The following is a 27,990-nucleotide window of genomic DNA, read 5'->3' as shown; positions in this document are numbered from 1 at the left end:
CTCCGGTAAGAGTTGGGACTGAAAAGTAGGGCAACGTTCATGCACTTTGACGGATTATGTCATCCAGCACAGCCTCCCGGTCAACCTTTCACCTACTTTCTCTCACACTGACAGGCGTTATTTGTGTTGATGGAAGCAACACTCCCTGGGAAGAGGAGCAGTCGGCAAAATATTAACGTGATACAGGTAACGTCTGAGAGGGGAAAATACTCTCGTTTGTACAGAAAACTTTAAAGGAGGAGCTGTGAATGAAGCCTGACCAGTTGACTTCTTTATTAGCTTTAAAACGGAAACAAGGATGGAAGTTAAAGTGGAACCGAGGAGCGCGTTTAGCTAGCTAGCAAAAGTTAGCTAACAACAGTTAGCTCCTTCAGAGGCTAAACATGGATTTAGCTGCTTAACTGTTGTCATTGTCAACGGAAGTGAACTACACGAAATAAGAAGACGGGCAGCTAGTTTGCCGCCAGACGCTTGGTTTTATCTAATGTATGTATGTATGTTGTATGCTTATTAAAGTCAGATCCACCGCTGGTAATGACGTGACACCTTTAATAACTGTTGGTAAGTTAGTTTAAGGAAACCCGATTCAGTTATAGCAGTTATAAAGAGAAACTGGAGGCAGCGGGACTTGGTATCCAAACGCCAAAGTAAGCAAACAAACACTACACGCTTTCAGACATCAAGTCAGACCAGGTGTTGTTTTGAAACGGTTGTGCAAAAACCGTGTCCTTGGAGGAACACAATCAGATTGTCACACTGAAAACATCAGATTTACAGCGTAACAACTGAAAGTATGTTGGTGTTTGTTGATTCATGAGAGCTGCATTGATTTTCTTTCACTCGACTAATCAACCAGGCACGTGTGGATAATTTATTAATCGTTTTGATAGAAATGCCAAACATTTGACAGCTCCAGGTTCTCAGACTTTTCCTTTTGCTGCTTTCATTGTCTTTACAGTGTCGTAAGTTGAATATATTTGGATTTTGGACTGTCTAACGTCACTTGGGGCTGAGGAAATTGCTCAGGAAATTGCAATGGGAAATTTTTACTTCTTTTGTAGACCAAATGATCAATCAATTAATCAAGAAAATAATCAACTGATTAATCAGCTATGAAATAATAATAAGAATTGCAGCCCTAGTTAAATAATTTAAGGCTGCTAATGTGTCTGGCACAGGGGAACGGCTCGAGAAAATTGCACTCAGGTGCAGGATTTTGGACCACGGCACACTTGTATTGTCTGTCTTAAAATAATGCTGCTGTTTTGCACTGCAGCGTCGCCATCGTACTGTCAGCAGGCCAGGCTCAGAAAATCCCTCTGCTTGGCACAGAGACCAGCCGCAATTCCCAAAGCTCCTTGAAAAAAGCTCACTCATTTTGAACTGTATCTGATGAGCTTGGCGTTGATCAGAAACAAGTGTAGCTCCATGATTGTGCTTCTTAAATGAGGTTTTAAGTAGATACGAATGAACATATGATATATATAGCCCAGAAAGAATGTTGGTGATGCTTTTTAATACATCAGTGTGCTAATTTACCTTTCTCTCATTGGCTCATGCTATGCAGTTATGATCTAAGTAAATGTAGCTTTGTAGGGGACTCTTAATGTTGAAACCTTGATAAATTTGGTGTATTATCCACCCCTAGTTTCTATTAGATTCTCTGTCATCCCACTTTTTTCATTACACTGCTTCTCATTGCCTACAGAGTTGGAGGCCCTTCCTGATCAAGAGACATCGCTGTCTGCAGGGAACCATTCAGAAATGTGGATGAGTACATTTTCACGTTTCGCCCTGCCTGCCCTGCAGAGGAGCACCTCTGCCATGGCGTGCCAGGCGCTCAGGGCCCGTCGTAGACCAGGACAGGCTGCAGGTCCACCACCCTCTCGTCTGACATCAGTGCAGCTTCGTGGACATCATTCGCTGGGGTCAGCTTCGCTCCCTCTGGCTCGCCACTCAGTGAGGCACGTCCGGGCTCTGGACGAGGAGAGGCTGATGGAGGTGGAGTGGGAGGATGGAGGCCACAGTCTGTACCCATTCATCTGGCTGAGAGACAACTGCCAGTGTCCACTGTGTACCCTGGAGTCAGCTCAGGCCCGGAAACTGCTGATGGCCGATCTCGATATCCACACAGGAGTCAATGTTGTGGAGGTCACCGATGACAACAAGGTAGGCTGCTGCAATCATCTGACCTATTCACACACTCAGTATGAATGTTCTGTATTAAGAGAAAAATCTGAATGTTTGAGTTATTACTTGCCTGAATATGTAAATGTCCAATAAATTCAGAGAACATCCTGGTTCAACATTAATTTCCTTTAAGCACTGCAGCTGTGCTTCTGCACAGTTTTACAGTTCCACTGGATGGTAATAATGGACATTTTGGGTGCCTTAGGTTTCATTTTCAGTGACAGCTGATCTTATAAACCTCTAAATCCCCTACATCACATTACACTATTTCTCTACCTATCAGATCATTGCTTTTATAAGATGAACATAATATGCTACTGCATGACACTAGTCTTGCCCACAATCTTTGATGTTACTCTGCATTTTTTGTTCATCATATATTGCAGTTAAATAACACAAATCTTACTGTACTTTGGTATCATGAAACATTTTAGGGTGGTATGAGTGGCCTTTGCACTGTTTGAGGGCAGCTGCCTGCTTCTAAACTGTTATCTAAGATGATCTAATTTTGGCAGAAGTACACGTTCAGCCTGACCTCTAAGTCCTCCAAAGGAACTGCCTTTTGTGAGCTGCGTCATTCACTGGATTCGGCCCCTGGAGTGGGACACAGATATAAACAGATTGCTTTGACTTGACAGTGCTGCCAAGCTACTGTGTGCCATTTGCTTTTGTTGATAAAAATCAAATGCAATAAATTTCCTGTATTGTTTTTTTTTTGTTTCCCGTACCAAGATTTACTGAGTAGCCTATTATAGTGAACGTGTGTTGAATACCACAACAATGGTTCCACACTTGCCTCTCCCTCTGGCTATGGAAAAGATTAGATGACGCATTGGCCAAAAGCTCCCACAAGTATTAAAAAGGCACATTGTAAACATGGGACATTCTCATTTGAAAAGGAAACAAACATTTCTTTCTGTTTTATGAACAGAAAGAGCAGCTTCAAAGCTTAACCTTCAGGAAGGTTAAGCTTTGAAGCTGATAGGTCTTCTTTCTAGAAACAAGTGAAATATTATGAACATCAAAATCATCTATGGTTTAACCACATCACTGCCAGTCAACAAAGAAGACTGTCACCTACTGTTAACTTGAAAGAGAGGCAGTACACTGTCTATTGATGGTTTATCATAGCAAAATATTGAGAGGTGGAAACATGGAGAAAGTGGCCAGTTGGGATCGATAACCTTTCTGTCTCTCCGCAGGTGTCCATTGTGTGGCCTGACCAGCACACCAGCGTGTTTGACGCAGAGTGGCTGAAGAAACGCTGCTTCTCTCCTGCTGCCAGACAAGCAATGCAAGAAGAGCTTTTCCTCAACAGTGAGTCTCACTTTTAACGTTTGAAGCATAAGTCTGTGTTGTAGAATTTCATGTTATGAACGTGGTATCGAGGACCACCTCCTCCTGCGGTATGTAGGTACAGCTGCTGTAAGTGCTCTACAGGAATTTGTCCTGTAGAAATACACTCAGTTGCCACTTTATTAGCTTAAACTAATGCAGTATAATACAACAACCCTGCAATAAATCCTGCTTTCATAAACGGTTCAGTTCTGTTTTTGTAGAGAGGTGTTGATTCATGTTGCAGGATGTGTAGCTGTTACATTGCATTGCATTATACAGACATTATTTACGTACACATCATTTGTATCAATGAGGGTAGCCTAATAACAGAAACACCCGCTATGAAAGCAGTACAGTTCAACAGCACCATAAACAAAAGCTTCCAGAATGATTATACAGTTTAATCTATACCTCTCTGAAACTAAAGATGAACATTATTTCCTTTGCGATGGGAGGATTTATTGCAGGACTGTTGTAGCAGACTTTAGCTAAGTGTACCTAATAAAGTGCCCACTGAGTGTATGTTTAATATACATCAGGAGCTTTTTATGTAGAACTTTCAGTTCAAGTTGTGACATACCTCCCAAATGTGTTTACTATGTGTATGCACACATCAGTTCAGTAGTATAGCACTGATATGAAAAAAAAAACAAAAAAAACACATATTTCATACAAGCTGCTGACTGCACTGATCTGACACTAATGATTACTTTCTAATTGATTACCCTTGGTTGATGTAACGGTCAAAGACATGTTTTTTTTCTAAGGAGGCCGTAAATATTATTATTAATTAATGGGATAAACAAAACAGCTTAATGAATTACAGCTTTTTTAAAGCAGAGTCTGAGAACTGCAGTTTGTCTGCTTGCCAGACAGCGAGTGTTACCCCAACAACCCTAATGAAGTTCATCATGGATGACAATTTCCACACTGTGACCACTTGCCATTGTGAATATTTCACTTTGAATACACACCTTTGTCGTCAACATTAAAAGCATATCCTCGTAATTCCCCCAGAATCACTTTGTTAAATCCAAGCAGCCCATTCAATGACAGACTTCACACTGGAAAATGAAATCGTCAGTGTAATCAATTTTGACTTTTTTATCAAAAACATCAATGTAGTAACACGCTCGGTGTAACTGATTGCGAAATATAAGATGATCTAATTTTCATATTTTCCTTTCACTGTAACCACACTGGAAATTGTGTAATAAAAAGCCAGAAAATGAAAGAGCAAGAGTTTCAGTGATACAGTTGTTGGTTATGAGAGAGTATGTCATGGTCAGCTGAAACTCATTTCACCCTGACTAAAATTTCACCCTGAGTAAAATAACAAGAAGTAGAATTTGTGATTTCGTTCTGGATTGTTTGGTGTCTTATGTAAGCACTTTTTTTTTTTTTAAATTGTTTCCATCATCATGTCTTTTGTTCTATTGTTACCTCCGTCAAGGTGGTTAGCCTTTCGGTCCGCTTCGTTGGTTTGTCTGGGAAAAACTACTGACCCGATTTTCATGAAACTAGGTGGACGGGTGTAGCATTGGCCAAGGAAGAACTCATTAATTTTGGGCAGCTCTGAGCCGCGGGACAAATACATGAATTATTTTTCACTTTGACTAACATTGCAAGGGAGGGCATTTGGCCTCAGTGGAATAAGTGCCATAGATCCTAAAATCCAGTACATGGTTGTATGGGTCAATAATAACAAAACATTTATTGTAGAAATACAATGAAGGCGTATCACATTCCAGATTGACAGGTACCAGTAATCCTGTGGTGTAGCCGACACACACCGATGCTCAAACTTCATACAGAAAGCACTCGTTATGGAGCAGTCAGTGGTTTCATGGGAGAACAAGTAGGATTATTACATCACCACCAATGTAACAACGCTTTTTCTCAAACTAAGGTCTGGCTTTGGTATAAGTATATCCATGCATACTATATAGTGGACGATAAGCCATGGTGGACGCCTGCACTGTCTGAGTCCCCTTCTAGTTGTTAGAAAATACTGCCATATTCTAATGTATTTTACAGACAACAGTGATCCTTTTTGTGAGGAAGAACATCAAAAATTGTCTCAATTAGGTGTTAACGCTTAATATTTTAAAATTCAATTTAATAGGTTAACACTTGGCATGTGGCGGCAGCAGGAGCTGAGTAGTTGTTCATTGTCATTATGTAATTAAGCAGGAGCTCTGTGGTGTGTGTGTGTGTGTGTGTGTGTGTGTGTGTGTGTGTGTAGTTGTAAAAATAAAAATTAATGGACTTTCTCTGCTAACTTTCCTAAGCATAAAAAGATGCCCCTGATTTAAACTCTTCCTTCCACACATTTTTTCTGAGTAACATAACAGCGTTGTCGAGGAAGGAGGTTTTCCTGAAGACTGGGAGGAGAAATCATTTTACAGTACATTTACAATGGCCCAATACACTTTACAGTCTGCCAGACAGCACAGGAGAAGTCTAGCTGTGGAACAAGGTAGCGGCTTTTCAGTGGGGCGGGGGATGGACTGAAGTTGGTTTGTGTACACACACGTGGTCCTGAAGGACCCACAGGGCTGAGCGGCTCCTGCTCTGTTCCAGGCTGATTAAGGTCATGTGTGTGTGTTGCAGACCTCCTGTATTCATGTTGAGGTGTAAATAGATCCCCCTCATAGCAATTTACAGTCATTTTGTAGTGTATATCCTTTTCAGTCATTCTCAGCACAGAGCCAGGAGCGCTCCTGGAAGACACGGCTAAGCTCATACACCAAAACACAATTCAGGATGACGTGCGCTCACACAGACACACACACACACACACACACACACACACACACACTCTGGGTTTAATTATTTCCTCATGAACGCCGGTCTGAAATTCCTTGCACCGAGAAATCCTGGGAAGGTCCTTATTCTCAAAAGATGGATGATGAGCAGCGCTCACCGTCGAGGATTTTGCTCACATTCTCGCTCGTTACCTCTCCGTGACGTTAACTCGCTGAAGCGTAGTCCACGGTTTGAATTCCTGTTTCCTTTTTCGTGCAGCGCACCTAAGTTTTACAGGCCCAAGTGTGCCTGTTAAAGTGATCAAAACAGTGAGAGTTTAGCACACTGGGGACACTGTGAGGTCAATATGAAAATTGGAGCTGTGGGGATATTATTCAGCCTGTACTACACCTCCTGCTTTTATGTCTTCAGTAATGTTTTTTTCTTCTGCTTATACCGTTTCTATGGAGTTGTGCAACTCAGACCGCAGCATGTAGCTCAGCAGCAGCTATTACTGGAGGAGACATAGAAGTAGTACTATTCAAGGGCACTTTTAATGTTTATTGTACAGTCCAGAATATAGAAATCAGCTAGAATGTGCTGAATTTGTGCTTCTCACACGTGTTAGAATAGTTTCCAATGGAGCAGGCGAATGATCAGGTCAGCTTTAGGATCCTGTTGATTCGTGAGCAAGAAACCATTTTCCATCATTCTCAGACAGTGAATTTTACTTTTTGAAGACTCTCCATGCATCGTAACAGTTCTGTCCGTCCTCCAGGTCGGGCTTCGTCTTCAAATGTCTACTGCAGCATATTGGATGCACATGTGGTTTGTTAGCATCTCGAGTTTATTGTCCTTGTATGAAACTGATCTGAGGCACAGTTCGTCTGCATGTGAATCGGCGTGAGGCTGAAAGGCTGACGTCTGTATAAATGTGAGCCTCGCTCAGACCCCCTTCTGCCTCTGCCATATGGAAAACTGATTTAGAGCGAGGGTCGAGAAAAGATCTGCATGTTCTTACCAAACACAAGCTTACTGTTGTCAGCATTTCCTTCCTTTGGAACGGACAAATCCCTGAGCCTGTAGGTGTGTGCAACCAGGCATTTAAACTCAAAATGCCTGGTGTCCAAGGCTGGAGAGTTCTTACTGACTTCTTCTTACTAAGTCTCTGATATCCCAGTATGAAGTTATTATTTCTTGGACACTGCTTTAGTTTTTTTATGGTCAGCTTTTTGAATTTCACCACTTTTGTCACAATTTCTTGCAGGTTTGGTTTCTGTTTCCGTGGACAAACCTTTTTTATGAGTGTTTGGCATGTTTTGTCAAAACTACTATGTGCTGTTGGATTTATGTCTTTTTAATCAAACACCTTGGTCTCCGTTACCATGAACAGAAGTATTACATCTCATTCATAGATGTGTTCAGGATCATTGGAATTCACGCGTGCCGTTTCCTTGCCGGCATGCGTACTTTGAACCTTTCAGCATCTCGTGGAGGAGAGTGATGATGTTGAATTGCTCTCGGGAACACCGAAAGCTTATGTCACTCACAGCCTTATCTGCAGTGACTCTTCCTTTCACCGATAAATCTGTCAGTGATTTACTGAAACGCCAGATGCTTTTAATATTTGAACCATGTCATCGTTTCAGGACTCCCATTTTGCGCTTGTCATGTTTATTTAGTCGAGGTGGGAATCATGACTAATTTCATGTCACTGGTATTTAAAAGATGGATGTGAAACACGTTAAATGGATTTTTTAGAAATGTAAAAATATGCCCAAGCACATAGCCAAAACCTTTTCTCACAGCTCACATGGGTAGTTTGTAAAAGGAGCCTGTCTTCTGTCCGAGACACATCGAAGACCGTTCTCTCATTCACTAAGCTTCAGACTTCAAAAAGCATGCTGACATGTCATTTTTATTTGCTTTGATCACAAACAATAAGTGCATCAAGTTGTACTAATAGAAGTAAGTACCACAGCCTGGCCATCTTTGGTCAGTCACATTTCCTTCTAGTCCATTTATTATCATTAGCTTTTGTTCCCTTTGTTCCTTCATTTGATTGCTAATTTTATTTTTTAGCAGCAGGACAAAAGCAGTTGATATACTTGAAGTTTATCCTAAAGAGTTGGAATTACCACCTATAATATTTACAGTTAAATATAACATTTTGAGCTGCGTGTGTCTGATTTATGATAATGATGATGGTGGATTGGTCTTAAAGTTTGTTTCATCCTCCTTATCCTGTGTTACACAGTGTTGAAATTGGGGTTTGGGGGTTTTTAATTTAGTCTCTGATCACTACTGATGCTGTTGACCAAACCATCAGTGAAAAGTTGAAATAAACTAGAAATATTATTTTATATAGATATATTTTTATAGTAGTCCAATAGATTGGACCATAACACAGTAGAAAGTATAATAATGTACTCAAAGAGACATAAAGTATGATTAAGTGTTCAACACCACACCCAAAAAATCCCAAACGTTTGATTCCCATGTTTCAGCTAAGATAGCAATAAATGGCCACTTTCATTGTCCTTCAAATACAGACATTTCTAAATAACAGCTTTTCAAGAAATGAATAAACACAGTTGTAAAATATACTCCAAATATTTGAAAGCTTAGGAAACATTGAAAGGAAAACGCTGGACACATTTTGTGAAATGTATTGTTTTTCCCACGAGTGTGATTGACTGAAAACAATGATGACACTAAAGGTGCCGTGAGATTTCTCTCACTGTAACAGCTGTCCCTGTTATGTCCTCCCCTGGCCTGCCAAAAAAACATCCCTGGTTACCAGTGGCAGCCAATAATGTGAAAAATTTTGAACCTTAAGCTGCAGATTGTTTGACAAAATATCCCTGACACCTCACAGTGTCTTTACCTCAACTGTCTGGTCTTAATCAGTCTTTTTGCAGCTGTATAAAAATCTCTGAGAAGCTGTCAGAAGACTGACGAAGGCCATACATGCCCTACATACAAGGTGGAAAATATTCCCCCAGCAGTGTGTACTTTATCCAACCTATATCCAAAAAAAGTTGGAACACTGTTTAAAACATTAAAAACAGAATGAAATCATTTGCAAACGAACTGTGTTTACTGACAGCAGTTTAACGAAGTGTTCCTGAGCTCATGTGTTGATCTCCTTCATCCAATCATGTGTTCACAAAGTGGTGAACCTCGCTCCATCCTCACTTGTGAATGACTGAGCCTTTCCAGGATGCTCCTTTCATACCCAATCATGATACTATCACCTGTTACCAATGAACCTGATTACCTGTGGAATGTTCCAAACAGGTGTTTTTGGAGCATTCCACGTCTTTCCCAGTCTTTAGTTGCTCCTGTCCCAACTTGTTTGAAATGTATTGCTGCATAAAAATAAGAATAAGCAGATATTTACAAAAGTCAGTGAAGCTGATCAACTTTTTTGTAATCTGGGTTGTAGAGTACTGTGTTGCATGTTAATACGTTAAGATAACAGTACAGACAGGTGAGGTACAGCAGCCTCGATAAGTATAATAATTCTATTTTGTCTGCTAAAAAACATCATAAATCAGTTAAAGTTGATTCAGAACTGGGTGCTGATTAGAAACAGAAGAAGATACCTATATATTAAAGTCACAGAGGTAAAGGTTGTCTTTGTGGTTCTCTTGGCAGTAGTTTGCTGTGTAGCTTGTGGCATTGTGGCTTTTTGCTCTCATTTCCAGCTCTGAATACTTACAGAATACGTCAGTTCGTATTCCATTTGGATTGGACAGTTATCATAAACTTCCTGACCAACTGGTCTGAGGTTCTTCTAAACGGACTCAGCTGGGTTTGGACTTTTGTCCATTAAGTCTACTGACTGATTCTATAATTCAGCCAAGTAGCAGCTGATTTGTCATTTCCCTGTCTGGCTGGTGTTTCCCCTATGCCATCTGGTCTGAATTTAGCCTTCTATGTCATCACTCGCCAGTTGACAGAAAGGCTCCTGGAAACATATCTGCGGAGGTCCATCCGTGGAAAAACTTGTGTTTTTCCGAACCTGACCATCACTTCACAGCCGTTTACAGCTTCAGTAGAACTGACTTCTCAAACACGTGCTAACGTACACGTGTATATGCTGTGTTATCGACCTGAAAGGAATTTGAGGAATCTAAACTGCAAACTGTGACTTGAGTATTTTCATTTGTCAAAATGAGCTCTTATCATTGTGCTGTGTGCTATAATGGACAGCTGAGGGTTTTAGCAACTCAGATTTGTTAAAAGTACTGGTGGCCAGCCAAATCTTCCACATTTCGAATGTCTCATGAGAAGTTGGGCTTCCTTTCAACAAATTTCACTATTTTTCACCCACACACAGTTTATTTTTCACAGTGTATTCCTGTAATTCCTTCACGGATCAACTGTGTTTGGGTTAAATCCCTTTTCTTTGTCATCTCTTTTGAAATTTCAACACCTTTACATCAGACTGCACGGAAAGCTGGTGACTATAATGATTGGATTTTTCATTTTTCTGGCAAGCCAGACCTCCTGCTTGGCACTTTAAATAATACTGAAAGCACTGAGTATAAGTTGGCAAGAAGGACGTAATTTGACAAACTACTGCAAGAAATTTGGGAACCCGAACTTGCTGATGGAGAAAGAGTTGAGTTTGGATTAGTGTGTGAGGGCCTACAGCTCTCCAGTGAGAAAACACTGCTCACTCTGTCTCTTTCAAACTGGGAAAGCAGAGGTTGGCTGCTCTGTCTTCCAGGCATGTTTCATAGATAAAGGTGTGTTTGTTGAATTAGTGGAAGGTGGAGTGAGTTTCTCGCAGCCCCATTAATATGCAGACACACATTACGCACACTGTGAAAACACAAACATACATGCTAACTGTTGAGTGGAATATAACTGGGAACAGAGTTTTTATTTTTCAAATGTCTGGACTCACGGGTGTGGTTTGCCTGGGTGCAGACCTTAGAACCCGCCCACTCCACCGAGGTGTCTGATTCGTCTGGCGTCATGACATGAAAGGCAGTTTCTCGTTTGAAAAGGCAACAATCCAATGAGTGCCACAGGGGTACGAACCATGAGCCAATCAGACCACTACAGACACGACAGAAGCTGCCATCGAGCCTGTCCTAAATCGATGTAAAGAACTGATTGGGTTTTTTTTTCTTTTTTTTTTTGCACTCTTAAAACTCTGGCAAAACCAGATTTTAGCATGGCTACACATCAGTGTCGACTTAATGGACCACTGTCTAGGATTTAGTGGCATCTAGCGGTGAGGTTGCAGATTGCAACTAACTGAATGTCCCTCGCCTCAGCCCATAGGAGAGCCTGCAGTGGCTACAGAACTAGCAAAACCACTTAAGGTGCTCTGTAGAGTCAGAGTGTGGTTTATCTTTTCTGGGATATTGTACAAACATGGCGTTGCAATATGGTGGACTCTGTGGAAGAGGACCTGCTCCCTCTATAGACATAAAGAGCTCATTCTAAGGGACCGAAAATACAGCAGTTCTTACTTTCAGGTGATTTCACACTAATGGAAACAAAGTTAGAAGTATTATATTCCATTTCTGCCATATTCTGCAAATATATCCACCTAAATTTTAACGCACTGGTCCTTTTAAAATGGCATTAGATTCAGGTGGATACGGTGGTCTCCAGGGAAAGAATCCCCTTCTCCCACAGAAATCGGTTAGAGTGGAGGCAATGTCACACTGAAGATGGAAACTGAGTATAATGAGCTGAAAGTTCTGTCTGAAATCAGGCAACAGTCTGGTAAGAATAGGACTATTCTTACACCTCTAAAAATGTAAAACCTTCATACAGACTGCAAAGACTGCATTTACATTTTCCTCTTTCCACGTTAACCTTTGCCGCTTTATCTATCTACTTCCAGACATTGTCTCCAAGAGGAAATAAAAGTCTTGAAATAAGTATTTGTGGCAAATGTGTTACATTTCTCCATATAGATGTAAATAACAAATTAACCAAATATGATGCTCCTCCTCATTAAATAAATAAGTTGCTTTATGTTGTCATGTGAGTTTAATGATAACTAATGAATGCACATGTTGGCGGTGGTGGTAATGTGATGGGTGCTACGTCTTCTCAAGACACTACTCATTAATCATTTATCAGATTTGTACTTGCAGCTGTTTACAAGCTGAGTTGGGGGTGAAAACATGGTTTAATTTAGGGTTGTCTGTATTGGCTTACACATGTATTAACACAGATGGAAGAGTGTTAATGATTTATTGCTTACTGTGATTAATGAGTAAGTCAGTCAAATGATTCTTCAGTGGAGGAGGAAGCATTCAGAACTTTTACCTTAGTAAAAGTCACCGGACTAAATTTAAAAAAAAAAAACACTGTTACTGTTACTCATAATGCAGAACAATGGCGTTCCTAGTGTTAAACTGTTGTGTAATTATTAGTTATTGTTACCAGTTCATTCGTATGTTAGTAGTGTTTTATTCACAGACTGTATAAAACATGGAGATGTCATGATGCCACCTGTAGGTTCCTGAAAATCAATTGTGGAGCTCAGTGACAGTGGCTCCGGACGTCGCTATCTTGTTAGCGCCCGACTCCACAAAACTCTCGGTTAATTAAAAATGAACAAAGAGGTGAAGCTTGGGTGGAGCTGAGGTGGGCCAAATGAAGCCAGTTGTTGAAACCTTGTGGTAAGCTGTCACCAGCTAGAGTCTATGGGGATTGACTCGCTTTTGGAGCCAGACTCAAGTGGCCATTTGAGGAACTGCAGTTTTTGGCACTTTCAAGTTGCTTCTTGACTTTAATGCTATAGTTGATCGAGGTGCAATTTTCCATATTTATCTCTTCTATGGCTACTGATGGTTAGTTCAGTCTATGAAAATGCATCATATTTTGTAAGATGATCAAAAGTTTGGTAAATGAAATCTTAATTTTTAATGTAACTCATAGCTGCAGCTGTCATGTCACATCGTAGACTAAAAAGTACAGTATTTCCCTCTGAATTGGAGTAGAAGTAGGAAATACAACAGGAAACACTCAGCTAAAGAGCACATACCTCAAATTACTTGAGTAAACGTGCGTGGTTACGTTCCACCGCAGACTTTATCGATACTGACGTTTCAGTAAAATCAGATAAATTGGATATTTGGGAATCAAATTGCAGATGAAATAATGCAGTCTCATTCTGTTTTATCTCAGTAAAATATCTGAAATGTGCTGTACAGCAGCTTGAATCAAATTTATAAAGCTTAATCTTCCTAAAAAGGTTGTTTGTGCCCATCTGGTTTTGAGCCCTCCGCTGTGCATTGCACAGACGGCCCATTGAAGTGAGCTGATCCGAGCTCTGTGATAAAACTTAACCAAGTCAAAACAAAAGCTCTCCGGATAACTGCAGTGATTCAAACAGAGCTTTGAAGGCGCTCCCAGCTGCAGAGGAGAGCGACGCTGCCTTCTGAGCTTAAACAGAGCACAGTGAGGGGAGAGCCAAACTGCCATGAGCTGCCTGACAGCCACAGGAGCCACGGCTTCAGGTTTCCTCATCTGGAAAAGCCACTGTAGCAGACCACGACCGAGGGGGAAACAGGAGAGGGGATTAAGCACATATACTATCTTGTCAGAGTGTCAGTGGTGTTCTTTCAAACACATGGCATCACAGTCCCTCCTGTGACAACTGCAGTGATTTTACACAAATGAACAAATTAACGTAAAGCTGCAGTTACTGATTTTGTTTGGCCACTTAGCAGCAGCTGTAAACACAACATTAACATATCATCATCTTAGCAAACAGTTCTTCAGTGGATTAGTTTTTCTGGCCACCATGTGAATGTAAGTCTAATATTCACTCTCCTTCTTAGAGCTTGTTCGGTGAAAGCAACTGCCTTCAGCGACTCAAAAGATGCTATGAGAGTGACGAGAGGGAACCAAAATAGTAATATTACGGTCTGGAAAGCCAAACAATGAGCAGAAAGTTGCTCTAAAGCTACATATAGCTGAGGGGAGCTGCAGACTCAGGTTATAATTCACTGTAGATTCATCACTATCAGGGACGCCTCTCACATTGTTAGTATGGAAAATATCTATCGTAGATACTAAAAGCACAGAGATATCACCAGTAAAATGTCCTGAAATGTCAAAAATAAAAGTTCTAAATATCAGAATGGCCCCTTTCATGGTGTGAATTTTTAGCTATTACAACACTGGATTTTTACTGCTAATGCAGTGACACATAAGCAGCATTTTAAGATGTACAAAAAGCAGAAAAAACAACATCAAATCACATGTAAGACGATGCAACGACAATAAAAGGGAATACTAAGGGAACAGGGAATACTAAAGTAAAGCACAGGTACTTCAAAACTGTACTAAAGTAGATTTCTTAAATAAATGTACTTTCCCACAGTTGCTGTGTCTTTTCTGCTCTAGATTTAGCTCAATTTACCATCTGCAGCAGTTCAGGTGACCAGGCCCTCATTTGTTCTTTAATCTGCGGCCAGTGCGAGCTGACAAGACCCTAAAACAACAACTTCCTTGTGATCCTTCACATCTAAGATTTGTGATTAACCTTTCCAGTTAAAAACAAGCACGTGCGAGCAGCTTATTACACGATGAGAAGGCAGATAGTCATGCGCAGTTTTCATCTTTTGTTCGACCTGGCCGCCACAGCGTGAACTCACTCAACGGCAGCGAGCGTGCTAAGTGTTCACAATGAGATCCGAGCTGAACTGCAGCCAGGGCTGCACAGCTGATGTACATGCACACTGCGACCAGCGCTGGAGCCTCTTTGTCATAGGTGACACCCCAAACCGCGGCGCTGAAACGCCGCCGTGCCTCTACAAGACATCCAGGTCCAGTTTCACGAGAGTAATTGTAACACTCAGGCTTGACCTTTGCCCCAGTTCCTCATTCTCTGCCTTTGTTTCCCTCCGCCCTCTTGACAAGTTTTAACAAGCGGGGGGTTCCCGACCCTTTCAACTGTGAGGCCAGAGGCTGATTATTTGTGACAACGGCCTGGAGGGAGGTCCACGAGTCATGATGACCACTGCGTTTCTGACTGATGCGTCTCTGTGAGCTCTGGGCCTCACTGCCTGTCTCACTGAAATTCCTGGTCACCACTTAAAGTCTGTCTGTTGCAACTGCAAACCTTTATCGCCTTCAGAGTGAACATCACATTGTCTTTTCATGTTTTAGACACTTTAGAGGACGATAAATTATGCAAGAAGTTCAGCACGCTGGCCCCGCTGTGTGTCCATGGCCTGCAGGCTTGGCCGCGTAATCTGTTTGTGATGCAGCCATTTGGAAAGTTGTTTTGAAGTTGGTGGGTACTGAAAAGAGACGCGAGGAGGAGCCACGAACATCAGACAGGTACACAATCTCCTCGGCTAAACCCTCCTCCTCCTCCCACAAATGTACTTAGCAGCTGTTTCTGTGGAAGTCACTGGAGAGCGGCTGTGTGGAAAAAGCTGTGGAGCCAGCTGGGTGGAGAGCTGTGGGAGGATTTTTTCCACTTCTGTCTGTCTGACAGAGACGGGCTCATTTTTCTCAGCGAGCTATTCTTCTTGAAGCGTGCAGGCTATTGCATGCAGCGGCAGCGTTTTCAAATGGAGACCAATTAATGAAGTTGTAATTTGGGTCTACTTCTCACAAGGTTTTTTCAGAATTTAGTGATTTTTAAGCCTGAAAATTTTCAACTGGACATTGATGATGTGTGTAGTTTGACAGAAAGTGTGCGCTCATACTGGACTTGTTGTTGACTTGGTTTTCTTTGCCCGTCGCACACCAGACAACATTTTCAACACATTATTCGACTTTCTTTACACCATCTTGGAAAAACAAAAAAAAAAAGTAGTCTTAAAAGTCTTAAAAGTAGAGATGTGTGTTGATGGAAAATATAAATGAATGGTTGGGCGATATTGTTGATTTTCGCAGTGACAGTATAATGTCACAATATTAAAAAATAAAAGGAATACTCCACTCAAAACATGATTCTGCTGCTTTCACTCTTTTAGCAATGTAAGGGAAAATATCTCAGAAAGAAAAAAATATTTAAAAAGCAGATGTGTTTATTGGCTCCAGATGGGAATGAAAATGAATTGATGAGTGATTATAGGCCTGCATGTGTTTTGGGAGGAGTAACCGGCCCCATTATGTAGGTTAATTATTAAATGTAATGCGATTCATTCGCAGAGTTAGACAAGGGGTAGGATTAGGCGTCTCAACAGCATTTACTTGGCAGAAAACCCAAAGTGTATTATATAAGAACAACAGTGAGTGTACCATGGGGCATGTCTATAGAGTAGATTTACATACGGCAGCAGCAGACACACATAACGACGCGGCACACCACAAAGGTGCCTTTCATGCTCAAGGCATGCTGTGCTGCAGTATGAAGTGAGGAGATAATGTTAGCTCTGGCGATCGGAGACTAAAAAAGCAACGTGAAAAACAAGTTAAGTCTCTTGACTCTCCCTCAGAGTTAAATACGGTAACATTTCTCCAGCTCGTGGGTCTATGGTAGATGTTATTGACAGCATTAACTGGATAAACAGGATAACCAGCAAAATAAAGAGTAAAGCAACACAAACGCAAATCAGAATAACGGCCCTCAAAGCAGTCTGTGGTAAAATGATTCGCACACATAGTCTAAGAGTTCTGTTGATTCTTGCAGCCACCAACAGAGAAACTGCCGTGTGATGCTTGTGTTGTATATGATGCTTCTTATCAGAGTCTGCATTTATGGTGAGGAAAACAGTAGTTACTGGATGTAACTCCAGTTCTGTGAGTACAATTACAAGTAGTCATTTGGCAGACGCTTTTATCCAAAGCGACGTACATATGAATTCACACACCGATGGCGCAGCATCAGGGGCAGTTTAGGAGTTCAGTATCTTGCCCAGGGATACTTCGGCATGTGGACTGCCGAGGCCAGGGATCGAACCACCGACCTCCTGATAGGTGGACGACTGCTCTACCTCCTGAGCCATAGCTGCTCTTACAAGTACATGCGTCGCCATTTACCTACAGCCACAGTAAAGCACATTATTTTTACTATGCTAAAACATTTGTCACGATAATGATGGCATTACAAAACCCATATCGAAACCGATCTACTGCCCACCCCTAGTGTGCTCCATAGGTCATTTCTGCTGCACACCTGGATGGTTCTGGTTCATTTTTTTTGGTTGAACCCCACAATGGGAAAATGTCAACACAGGTGTCTTTTTTGAAAACATAAAGTATCTTTGTGAATGCAAGCTTCCACCAGTGAATTCTGAACAGCGTCCATCTGTGGCTGTTATTCATGCATATGCAAAAACCTGCCAATATCCTGCCAGTGAACCAGTTGTTGAGATTTGTTAATGTGACATGCAGTGACATCAAAAAAAGAATGTGCAGAATCTCACACAGGTTTGTTACAGACAATAGAGAGGGAGCTGGGTGGGGGCGAAGAAAAGACCCTAACATCTGATAAAGTTGCTATGATACAGACCAGTTCTGTCCTTGTTGTACAGCGTTTGTTTGCTTAACAGAGCAGCTACAGGAAAGGACAAAGACTCACGGTCGGGTGGAAAAGCTTCATGTTGGTGCATTGCAGTCGCGGCTTATGTCGTGTGAGAGAAACAAAAACCAAAAAGAAACTCCTGCATGTATGTATGTAAGTCTCCCTAAGATGAAATGACATGTCTTCCATGTCCTCTTTCTACTTCAGAGCGTTCTTATTGGGATTCCAAGCTGCACATTCCCACAGCTGACTACCATGAAGTCCTCCATGACGATAAGGCCGCGCTGGCCTGGCTCCTGGCCCTGCGTCGCGTTGGCATCGTCAAACTGAAGGGGGCTCCGGCAGAGCAAGGCCAAGTGTCCAGGCTCTCTGAGAGGATTGGCTATCTCCGGCTGACATTCTACGGGTAAGACTCTGTGACGTTCATCCAGTTTGCTCCAGTCGTTCTCGGCCAAGCCACCGTTTAATAATCGGACTCCCCACTAAATCATGAACTGCTGAATTTTTCCGCTGATCATATTTTAGCTGGAGCGCAGCCCAGGGAGTGTTATTAGTGAAGATTAAATACAAAAGACCTTATTTACATCCCTTTTCCAGTGAATCGGAAAAACGCAGGCAGATATTTTGATGAAAGAAGTTCTCAGATTCTCACTTTACAAAATTAATGTTGAGGAAAATGTGTCCACCAGTCAATTATCTGTAGCTTTGATTCATTTTGGTTCCATGGAAACGCTTAGAGAGTGTCCGTTAGCCCTTCATCACTTTGACGTATTGCAGTGCTGATTATTTGAGGACAGAGACGAGGAAAACAACCTTAAAGCATTCCAGCTTTTTTAAGCCAGAGGAATTACCTGGTGCACTCAGTCAGAACAGAGGTTTGGAGCGTAAAGCTTTTCCACTGCCAGCGGATGAGCTCATACTGCTGCAAGTAAAGAGACTGCAGACTGAAGCTGAAGGCCCGCCATCAGAGAAACTCGACTGTTTTACGAGTCGGGCATCCAAACGAGGCATGCAAACAGAACATGGAAGATAACTTTACCTCATTAGTGCTCGACTCCTGCTGCATCTCAATGAAGTATCTACTTCAGAGTCTCCAGTCTGTGCATTCCTGTGAAGCTGCCCAGTCTGCCCTCAGGGATCCCTGCAAAGTTCATCTCATCTCTGCCTTTTCTCCACTCCGCCTAATTGTTGCTGCTTATCTTCTAAAGCCAACGTTAAATAATTAACGTGGAGTTTATTAATGGATGTTATCTTTGTCCTCAGGCACACATGGCAGGTCCAGGACAAATACATGGCAAACAATGTAGCCTACACATCAGGAAGGCTGAGTCTCCACACAGACTACCCTGCATTACACTTTGCACCTGGAGTGAGTAGAATCTGATTTGTATGGTCTATTTAGAGGATTAAACTGGACTAAACAGACATGGTTTCACTTATGAATTTATGTGCTGCTTTTATAAGTTCGTCCCAACTGCTGGCATTTGCCTTATATGTCGTCAGAGCTGTAAAAGGAGCTTTTGTGCGGCATGTGTGCGCTGTTGGCTGTTGTAGGTGCAGTTTCTGCACTGCATCAACCAGGCCGTGGATGGAGGGGAGAGCGAGGTGGTGGACGGCTTCTACATGGCCGAGCAGCTGCAGAGAGAAGACCCGGAGGCCTTCCAGACGCTCACCTCGTTCCTCATCGACTTCACCGACACGGGGACCGACTACTGCGACTTCATGCTGCAGTCCAAGAAATGCATCATCGAGTGAGTGGAGGCCATCACCTGTTTGTTTTTTATGCCCGCACACACACACATTTACTGTCTGTGTGTGAAGCAGGGACTCTGCAAAAATTAAAATGAGTAGCATTTCAGAGAAGACATGCGGTGGTCGCTCTCACCAGTGAGAGTTTGTGTGATTTGAAATGAGACACTGCCATCTGCTGTTCAGATTTATTACGACCAGATATACAGCATGGCCTCCTGTGGAAGCCCTCACAGAAGAATGAGAGCCACATAATAATATCCACTGTGCTGGAATGAGATATTTAATAACCTCATTTGAGTCAGCTGAAAAGATATTTAATCAATGTGTCTGATAAATAAGAGTTATTTCAAATTCTGTCTGGGTAGAAGCACTGAAACCGATGATTACGTTCATAACTGGTGAATCTATTGATCTATGTAATGTCACCAAATAGCATACAATGCCTGGCAAATTTCCCAGAGAGCCTTTGTGACTTTTTCAAATTGCTTGTTTTATCTGACCAACAATCCAAAATCCAGAGATATTTGATATACATTTGTGCCACTTCAAAAAAAGCAGCAAATAACCAAACTGGAAAAGCTGGAACCAGAAAATGGAGATGAATTGATTAGTTAAAAGTCATCTGCAATCATTTTCCACAGTTTTCTGGAAGTATGTGTACTAAATTCAGATTATACCAGCTTAACAGGTGATAAAACAGTAATCATTAGTTGCAGCCCTGTCAGTGAATTTGGCCTGTTTGTTTCATTTTTGGCTTGAATGTTTTCTGTTGATGGTCTAATCAATCAATCAGTTCTTAGTTTTAGCTCTAAAGATCATGATCGATGTTAGTTTGACTTTGAACTTCCTCCTCCTCTCTGAGCAGCGCTGACGCCGAGGGTCGAGTCTTGAGAATAAACTACAACAACGCCACCAGAGATTCGGTGCTGGACCTCCCCCTGCATCAGGTCCAGCCCTTCTACAGAGCCCTGAAGGCCTTTGTGGATATCATGAACCGACCAGAGAACGTGGTCACCTACAGAATGGAGCCAGGTCAGTGTGCGCCTCTCAAAACTCTGCTCGTATGAAGCGTAAGAAAAGGAATCTGCAAAGCCTCCTAATCACAGGAGGCTTATATGTGCCCAAACCTCTGATCCAGTGGATGAAAGATGAAGTGAAAGACTTGTTGCACACAGAATGTGAACATGAACATTGATGTACGACATGTTTGTCATCATCAAGGTCACGACGACAGAATGAATGTTCCTGTGTCACTGTAGACTAAATCAAATTACCCACGTCTGATGTAACCGTCCCTAAATACTCGCTAAGAGTCCGCAGCTCCAGGTGACAAAGATGGAGCGATGGTATCGTACGAGACACCGAGGACATCGAGGTGTAGCAGGATGGCGTGGTTAGTATGGAGACGGCGTTTCGACAGCAGCACGCAGGGTTCAAGCCTCCGTGTGAGAAAGCATCCATCCTGATGACGTGTCCTTGAGCTGGTTCAAAGGGTTCAGTATGCTACAAACAAGCCTGTTAGCACGTGTTGTCCAGCCACGTCTGAAGGTTTAAACCTGTCACGCAAAGCCTGAGCGAGGGCGAGATGTGATGACGTGACCAATAGCTAAACCCCTACATGAACAGTAGCTGTCTAATCATTGTTCAGCAACATTAACTAGATGCAGCAGGACTGACAGACTTCTCACATGTTGAAGTGGTGAGCACGAGGCTGTCGTGAGAGAGATGCATGGACGTTTAAACAGTGTGAGACACGTACTAAACAGTGTGTTTATCTGCTGATGGAAGACCCCGATGTTAGCATGTCTGGCTAACTAGCTTACAGTAGTAACCAACTGTTAAAGCCTATTTGTAGCACAGCGACTGTGTAGGAGCTGGTCCAGGATGCTAAAATCTCACAGTGTTGCTAACATTAGCAGCTCTGTTCTGCTCCTCATTGGATTTTAGTTTACACCCCAGCAGCTGCAGCCATCGTTACCTCAGACAGCTTTAATTCTGTGTCTTCACCCAGAAAAATAAGTCTTATCTTACAATCTTACAAACCCCCAAACTGTTCCACTCCTGCTCTGAGAGAAACCTGGGATCAGATGAATTATACCTCAGACCTTCGTTTCTGATCTGTGATCGTTGTTGTATTTCAGGAGACGTGGTGACCTTTGATAACTGGCGTCTGCTGCACGGGCGGAGAAGCTACATCAGCAGGCCAGACAGGTTGCGACACCTGGAGGGGGCCTACCTGGACTGGGATGAAGTCATGTCTCGCCTCCGGATACTCCGCAGCTCGGTCCAGGGGAACCTATGAGCTGTACAGCCGTAGCTGATTATTGTTGCTGGGCGGCTCTAAACGATGAGGTGATCTTAAAAACAGTCACAGAGGGCAAAGTGCAACTGAAATATCTGACAACACGTCAAGACCTGATTCTCTGAAGTAGTCAAGCATCAAATCATGAAGGAAAGGCAGAACAATGCAGAGATGAAGAAAACACTTTCCTTTTAAAGGTGCTTTTAGATTAGTCATTTTGACTAGTGCCAAATTATTTTTCTATGCCTAAACTGAAGAGGTGTTATACACCGCGCTGAGTACTCCACGTTTTGTAATTATTTTATAAGCTTTCTAAGCTGGTTTATTTTTCCTGGTTCTCTGATTAATATTTGGCTCGAGACGTCCTCTGAAATCTGCTTTATAATCCAGCACATTTACTGCCCGTCATTCTGCCTGATGACGACAAATCAGTCTGAAATTACAACATTGGGACAACAGCGCGTCTGTTCCTGTGTGCAGGGAGTGATGTGAGACTCAGCCCTGAAGCTAATGTTGCTGTAACTGTTTTCGCTTCCCTCTTACTGTCTGCTACAGTATCCTCTACCTCTACCTTTTAATCCGGTGCCTGCTCACAGGAGCGGGTGTCTTGGACTTTCCTTTCATTCTGTTCTGTTGCAGTCTGAGCTCAAAGTCGCCTTAAGTCACAGTTTATTGTCTGTACGAGAAGCGGCAGCATGAGGCAACTGTAATTTATCTGAACTGACCCTTTAGATTTACGGCTGTACAGACGCGTACGTGTGGTTGAGATGCAGTGTTCTGTGGCTGTCCAATGGAAACCATGCATTTTTAAAGAAAAACTCAAGGGTTGAATACTGTGTTTAGAAAATTATTTAGCTTCGTAAGGGTCCAGTGTCAAGGATTTAACGGCCTCTAGTGGTGAGGTTGCAGATTGCAGCCAACTGAATATCCGTCACCTCTCGCTTATTTTCTGGTTTTCATGCACTGATGAAAACACACTTAGCTCAGCCCTCACACTGGACCTGTAAGCTGAATCAACCACGTGAAGCTCATAAAGACAATATGGACGTACTTCCATAGCAAAAACCAGACTGATCAGGCTTTCACAGTAGTGCGTTGGCCGACTTTGCATTTTGCACAATTGATAATGTGCCTTTTTTTTCTTTCCTGCAGACCTAAAGGTCCAGTGTGTAGGATTTAGTGGCATCTAGTGGTGAGGACCCCTCCCCTCACCCTATGGAGGCTGTTAAAAACACGAAAGGCGCTCTGTAGAGCCGGTGTTTGGTTTGTCCTTTCAGGGCTACAGTAGAAACATGGCTGACTGGGACGAAGGACCCGCTCGCTGTAGATGTAACGAGCTCATTGTGAGGGAACAGAAGCACGCTGGCCTCCTTAAATCCTCCACACTGGACCTTTCAATGTGGACTCAAAGCATTAAGTGAACTTTTCAACCTAACAGCATTTTGTTAAACAGATTTGTTTCACTGAAGTCACAACTTGTTAAAATAAATCTTGAAAGTTCTTCACTGCGTCTTCACTCATTTACAAACACTTTTCACTTACGTCTTCAGAAAAGGACAAAACAATGAACTGTACTGAGCTTTGTATGCGACAACTTTATTATATTGCCAAAGCTGTACATATTCTATAAATACTTTTTCAAATACTGGAATACTTACACTCTGCATCTCATTTCATTTATTCCCTCTCGTTACAGCAGCTGGCTAGTACAATGACAGAGATGAGCAATAATCCAGTTTAAAAAAATGTCCTTTTAACTGAAGCAGAAAGAGCTGTGTCCCATTCCCTCCGAGCAGACGGGTTTTGGAGCTGCGGCAGATCCGGTTCAGTCGTCTTCACACCGACGTGCGCGGCGGCTTTCATTAATGCGACAGCATCTGAACATCCTACTGATTATTTCCTTTGCACAGTTAAATGACTAAAAACACAAGCATGTCAGAATCAAAACAAAAACATCTTCCAGTGATATAGCTGTACCGATATATTGCTGATCTGGAGAAACTGTTCACCACATGAACGCATGTGCACGCACACACACAGACACACACACACTCGTCACGGTGGAAGGTAATGGGCCAGCGATGGGACCAGATTCAACCATTCTTTACTACCACAGAAACAACATTAAGACTCGATGAGCTCCTCGGGGAGCGGATGGCCACAGCTGTGGGCCTTCACACGTCTGAAAGAGCGATCACAGGACGCAAAACTGCTGCTGCCAGTTCGGAGGATTTTGCACTTTTGTCACAAGCGAATCTGTGATGTCAGAGCAGGTGTTTCCACTCAGCAGGTTACGGCGTGAACTGTCCTTAATAATATTCTGTCACCATGAGCAAAAAAAGCTCAGTTCAGCCTCTCAAATGTGACATTTTTTTAAAGTTGAGCAACGGTACAAAACACAAATTTTAATACGTCAACTTAGACTCTGGGAAATAAATATTTTCATCTATTTTCCAGACCAAACCATGAATTAACTGCAGCCTTCGTGTGACCGCAGGAGGCTGCTGTTTGCACGTTTCTGTCTGCAAAGCTGCTTTGCCCAATTTTCTGATGGTCGGTGTCATAAATGTCTGACTTCTGTGGTTTCATTCGCTCTTTTAAACTGGTGAGAGTCACTGTTCTGACAGAGACCATCAGGAAAGACTCATCTCGAGGCTGCTGTCAACACGTCCGACAGTGTTTGGATGCCGACCTCTTTAAAAGACTGAATAACAACAACCACGCAACAGCGCCACCTGTGGTCACACATCAGACACTGCGGCGTAACGCTGGTCTGAGCCGGCTGTGTTTGGTTTCTGCCTCATTTCAGTCCCACAAACAATTCAGACTAAATCCAAATGGAAAAGTTACTGTTGCGTCTGTGCCAACACCTGACGTTCACCTGCTGCTGTTTAAAACACCTGCTGTGACATCACTGACTGGGGGCGTGGCCTGAGCGCAAAATGCTCCAAAGCAGCCGTTTTTTAGAGTTCAACAGACAAACTTTAAACAGTCATATCAAACTGAAATCATCATATTCACTTCAATCAATATGCACTATAGAAAAAAAAGGTCTTTCTTACATTCGTCACCCTGTGAACGCCAGTTAACTTAAGAAAACCTGGCTCTGGCAATGGCTAACTACTTATTAAGTATTGCACATCTAGCAAATCAACAATTTGTAACATTTTTTTCCAGAGAAATGTACAGTCAATATATGTATATATTAAATAAATACTATATATAGAAATATATATAATATTTATTTTTCATCCTCATAGTAACATGCAATTGATAACAGCAGACCACAGACGAGAAGTTTTACAGTAGAACTAGAACAGTAATTCAGCCTGGCGGGCCGATATAGGGCAAGAGAACACATCTGAGACCACTCACATTATTTTAGGGTTCAAACACTTGAAGAAGCGTTTACATGCGGTGCTCTGGTGCAGTTTACAGTAGCTTTTTCAGTATGGGACGCCCTGCACTACAAGAGGGTCTCTGGATGTCTCACCAGATTTAACTTGGACAGACTGGAACTTTACAGTAACCACATATCACAGAATAACTCACACAGTCGTATGGAGACGAAGGGGCGGGGGGGCGCGACTCTGTAGTGAACTGTCAAGGCTGTGCACGGGACCTGCATGCACTCTGTGCCTCGGGGCCATCCCTCACATCTCCTCCTGTCGGTAAGAACAGTTGGGTCTTGGCAGCGGGAGCGATAGAAGACTTTCACGCTGACGGGAGGAGCTCGAGGGGAGTCGCTCCTCCCGAGATCAGGAGCAGGCAAACATTTAGCTAGTTGGTATGATCATCAGGACGACGGCGATGAGGCGCTGGAAGTTATTTACACGACATCACAGAGCAAACACGTCTACACAACAGGGTCGAAAAAGGGTCTTAGGCTTGTATGTACAGGAGGAGGGAGCGGGGGTGTGTGCTTAGAGTAAAGTGAGGGATTGTCAGGAGTCTGTGGTTTTAGAGCTGAGATGCCATTTCAAGTAGAGGCACACTGAAGATGGGGAGGGGGCGGGGGGAGGAGAGGGAGAGGGCGCGGGGCGTAGACTAGCTAGGAAGGGGTCTCGGTGACAGAATCTTGGGTTTTCCTTCCGCCTCCTTCCCCTTCACTGCCGCCACGTAGGAGAAAAGGCAGAGGACAGAGTAACAGATCTGATGTGCCTGCAGGAGGAGGAAACAAGCGTGAGGACGATAAGGCCCAGGTGTGAGGTCACATCTGTGTACAGTTAAACATAAGACGAGGATCAAAGCGGCACGAGAGGCTCCCCGTCAGCCCAAACGCTGCCGGAACGAGGACTGTTGCATAATTCAGTATTTAAAGGCGCCCTGAGGAGTTTTTTGACCGCTAATAATGGCGCGGAGCCACGTTTCTGTGAGCGGCTTCCTGTTTTGTTGTGCACGCTGGCGTCGTCGCACACATTCCTGCAGCTTCACGCTGATCGACAGCTGGGCAGTAAAGAAGACGCGCAGCAATTTCCTAAAGACTGCGAGCACGGATGTAACCAACGCACGCAAATGCTTCAAAAATCACCTCTGCAAATGTTTAATGGGGAAGGAAATGACTTCAGCATGTTTGTTAGAGCTCGAGGAGACACGATCTGTTTCGGTGAGTAACTCTGAATGGAAACACGACTTTTGTTCACAATAAAACTCCACAGGGCTCCTTTAACGTGTGCTGGAGTGAACCTGAACTCTGATGATGGAAGCTGCTGATTGGTCAGCGCACTGAAATGTGTTTGTGATGTAACCCATGAGCTCACTGGCCATGAAAGCAATTAACCATCCGGTCTCACAGCTGCTAAAACGTCTCACTTAGAGTAAGTTTTAAGTATTCAGTGGAGGTCGTGCTCAGTTTACCTCGTGATCATCGAGCCAGAGGATTAAATCTATAGATCTACGAGACTTTTCCTGAAGATCTCCTCATCAACACCCACGCTGCTGCGGACGCCTGCATTTTTAAAATCAGTGCTCATCTTACACTGAGTTAGATGACTAAAGGCCCAAAGTCTCAAAAGATGCTGTGATCTGAAAACAGGAAGTCAAACTGCCTCCGTCTCAGAGACTGTGGCCTCAGTTGTCAGTCCTCCACGGGGCTGCTGCTGTTACAGATATTAATGTCGAGGCACACATCGTTCTGCACACCTTGCGTCTCACTAGCACTCTACATGCACTGGTAAGAAAGTACTGACTGTGGCAGAAGAAGTGAGGACTCACCATGGGGGTCTTGTACTTGTGGATCACCACTTCTTTAGTTTCAGGAACTATGCCGGTGCAAGAGACAAAACAAAGAATTCAAAGGCAGCAGGAACCTCAGTGAATTAATGTCTGAGAGCTTTGGGGACTACAGGGGTGGACTTTCAACAAGGTGTAAAATGGGCTGTGGGCCAAGAAGAGTCCACCTCAACAGTCAGCTGACGTTCAGACAGAGAGGGTGACGACAGCCAGAGGGGCTCATTCTGCAGGTGTCAGCAGCATTCTGCTGTCAAAGCCTGGTTATGTTGACAGACATTAAAGGCTGAAAGTTTGGACACAGCTTCCCATTCAGTGGTTTGTCTTCTGTTATCTTCTGCACTGAAGATCAATACTGAAGACACTCAAACTGAAACGACACATGGATTTGTGTAGTGAGCAAAAACATGCTTTAGATTTTAGATTCATCGAAACAGACACTGTTTGCTTTGATGACAGCTTCACACACCGTTGGAATCACCAGCTTTCACGAGGTGTTCACCTGGAATGGTTTGCAGTTCACAGGTGAGCTTCTTGCCTTGTTAATGTGTTTGAGACCATCAGCCGTGTTGAGCAGAGGCAGTGTGTGTGTTCAGTTAACAGCCCTATTTAACCTCTGCAGTGATCCAAGACCTGATCAGCTAAGTTAAGAGAAGTGACAGTCCATCATTTCTTTAAAGGTCAGTCAGTCTGGAACATTTCAGGAGCCTTGAATGCATCTTTAAGTGAAACCATCAAACATGATGATGAAACTGGCTCTCATCAGGACCGCTCCAGGTAAGAAGAGCAGCACTTCCCTCTGCTGCAGAGGATCAGCTCATCACAGCTCCCCGCCTCAGAAATCACCTCTTCACGATCTCGTCCTCGCTCTGGGAATTTTCCTAAAGCTCGGACTCCTTGTTAGACGTTCTCAGGCTGAGTCAGGAGCTTTCTGACAGTATTCTCTGAGTGTTTGTGAACACCT

The 27,990-nt window shown here is 42.9% G+C and overlaps 2 protein-coding genes across 28 annotated transcripts in view; one reads left to right on the top strand and one right to left on the bottom strand.

Moving 5' to 3' along the window:
- The first annotated feature begins 57 nt into the window (after positions 1 to 57).
- Positions 58 to 23,301, top strand: bbox1 (butyrobetaine (gamma), 2-oxoglutarate dioxygenase (gamma-butyrobetaine hydroxylase) 1). 3 transcript variants are annotated; one of them, XM_076733431.1, is made up of 9 exons: positions 58 to 186; positions 1,709 to 2,169; positions 3,393 to 3,507; positions 17,951 to 18,149; positions 19,007 to 19,112; positions 19,298 to 19,494; positions 20,361 to 20,527; positions 21,637 to 21,821; positions 21,870 to 22,704. In XM_076733431.1, the coding sequence occupies exons 2-8, from the start codon at positions 1,765 to 1,767 to the stop codon at positions 21,795 to 21,797; spliced, it is 1,350 nt and encodes a 449-aa protein (XP_076589546.1). In that variant the 5' UTR covers positions 58 to 186; positions 1,709 to 1,764; the 3' UTR covers positions 21,798 to 21,821; positions 21,870 to 22,704. The 3 variants fall into 3 exon arrangements, 2 of the variants coding, with proteins under 2 accessions (XP_076589546.1, XP_076589539.1); XR_013077282.1 differs by adding an exon at positions 22,834 to 23,301 and having other exon boundaries at positions 59 to 186; positions 21,637 to 22,712; XM_076733424.1 differs by having other exon boundaries at positions 21,637 to 22,704.
- A 71-nt stretch (positions 23,302 to 23,372) lies between these two features.
- madd (MAP-kinase activating death domain) overlaps positions 23,373 to 27,990 on the bottom strand; it is a 48,517-nt gene continuing 43,899 nt past the window's right edge. For all 25 annotated transcript variants that reach the window (XM_076733225.1, XM_076733280.1, XM_076733246.1 and 22 more), the window contains 2 exons: positions 27,012 to 27,058; positions 23,373 to 25,958 (listed from right to left, as the gene is read on the bottom strand). In XM_076733225.1, coding sequence (XP_076589340.1) covers positions 25,845 to 25,958; positions 27,012 to 27,058 — 161 coding nt within the window. In that variant the 3' untranslated portion in view covers positions 23,373 to 25,844. The remainder of the gene's footprint in view (positions 25,959 to 27,011; positions 27,059 to 27,990) is intronic.

The sequence above is a fragment of the Chaetodon auriga genome, chromosome 1, assembly GCF_051107435.1.
Source record: "Chaetodon auriga isolate fChaAug3 chromosome 1, fChaAug3.hap1, whole genome shotgun sequence".
Taxonomy (NCBI): Eukaryota; Metazoa; Chordata; class Actinopteri; order Chaetodontiformes; family Chaetodontidae; genus Chaetodon; species Chaetodon auriga.
Note: the sequence above shows the minus strand (reverse complement) of the source record. Positions and strands in the feature narration are given on the sequence as shown.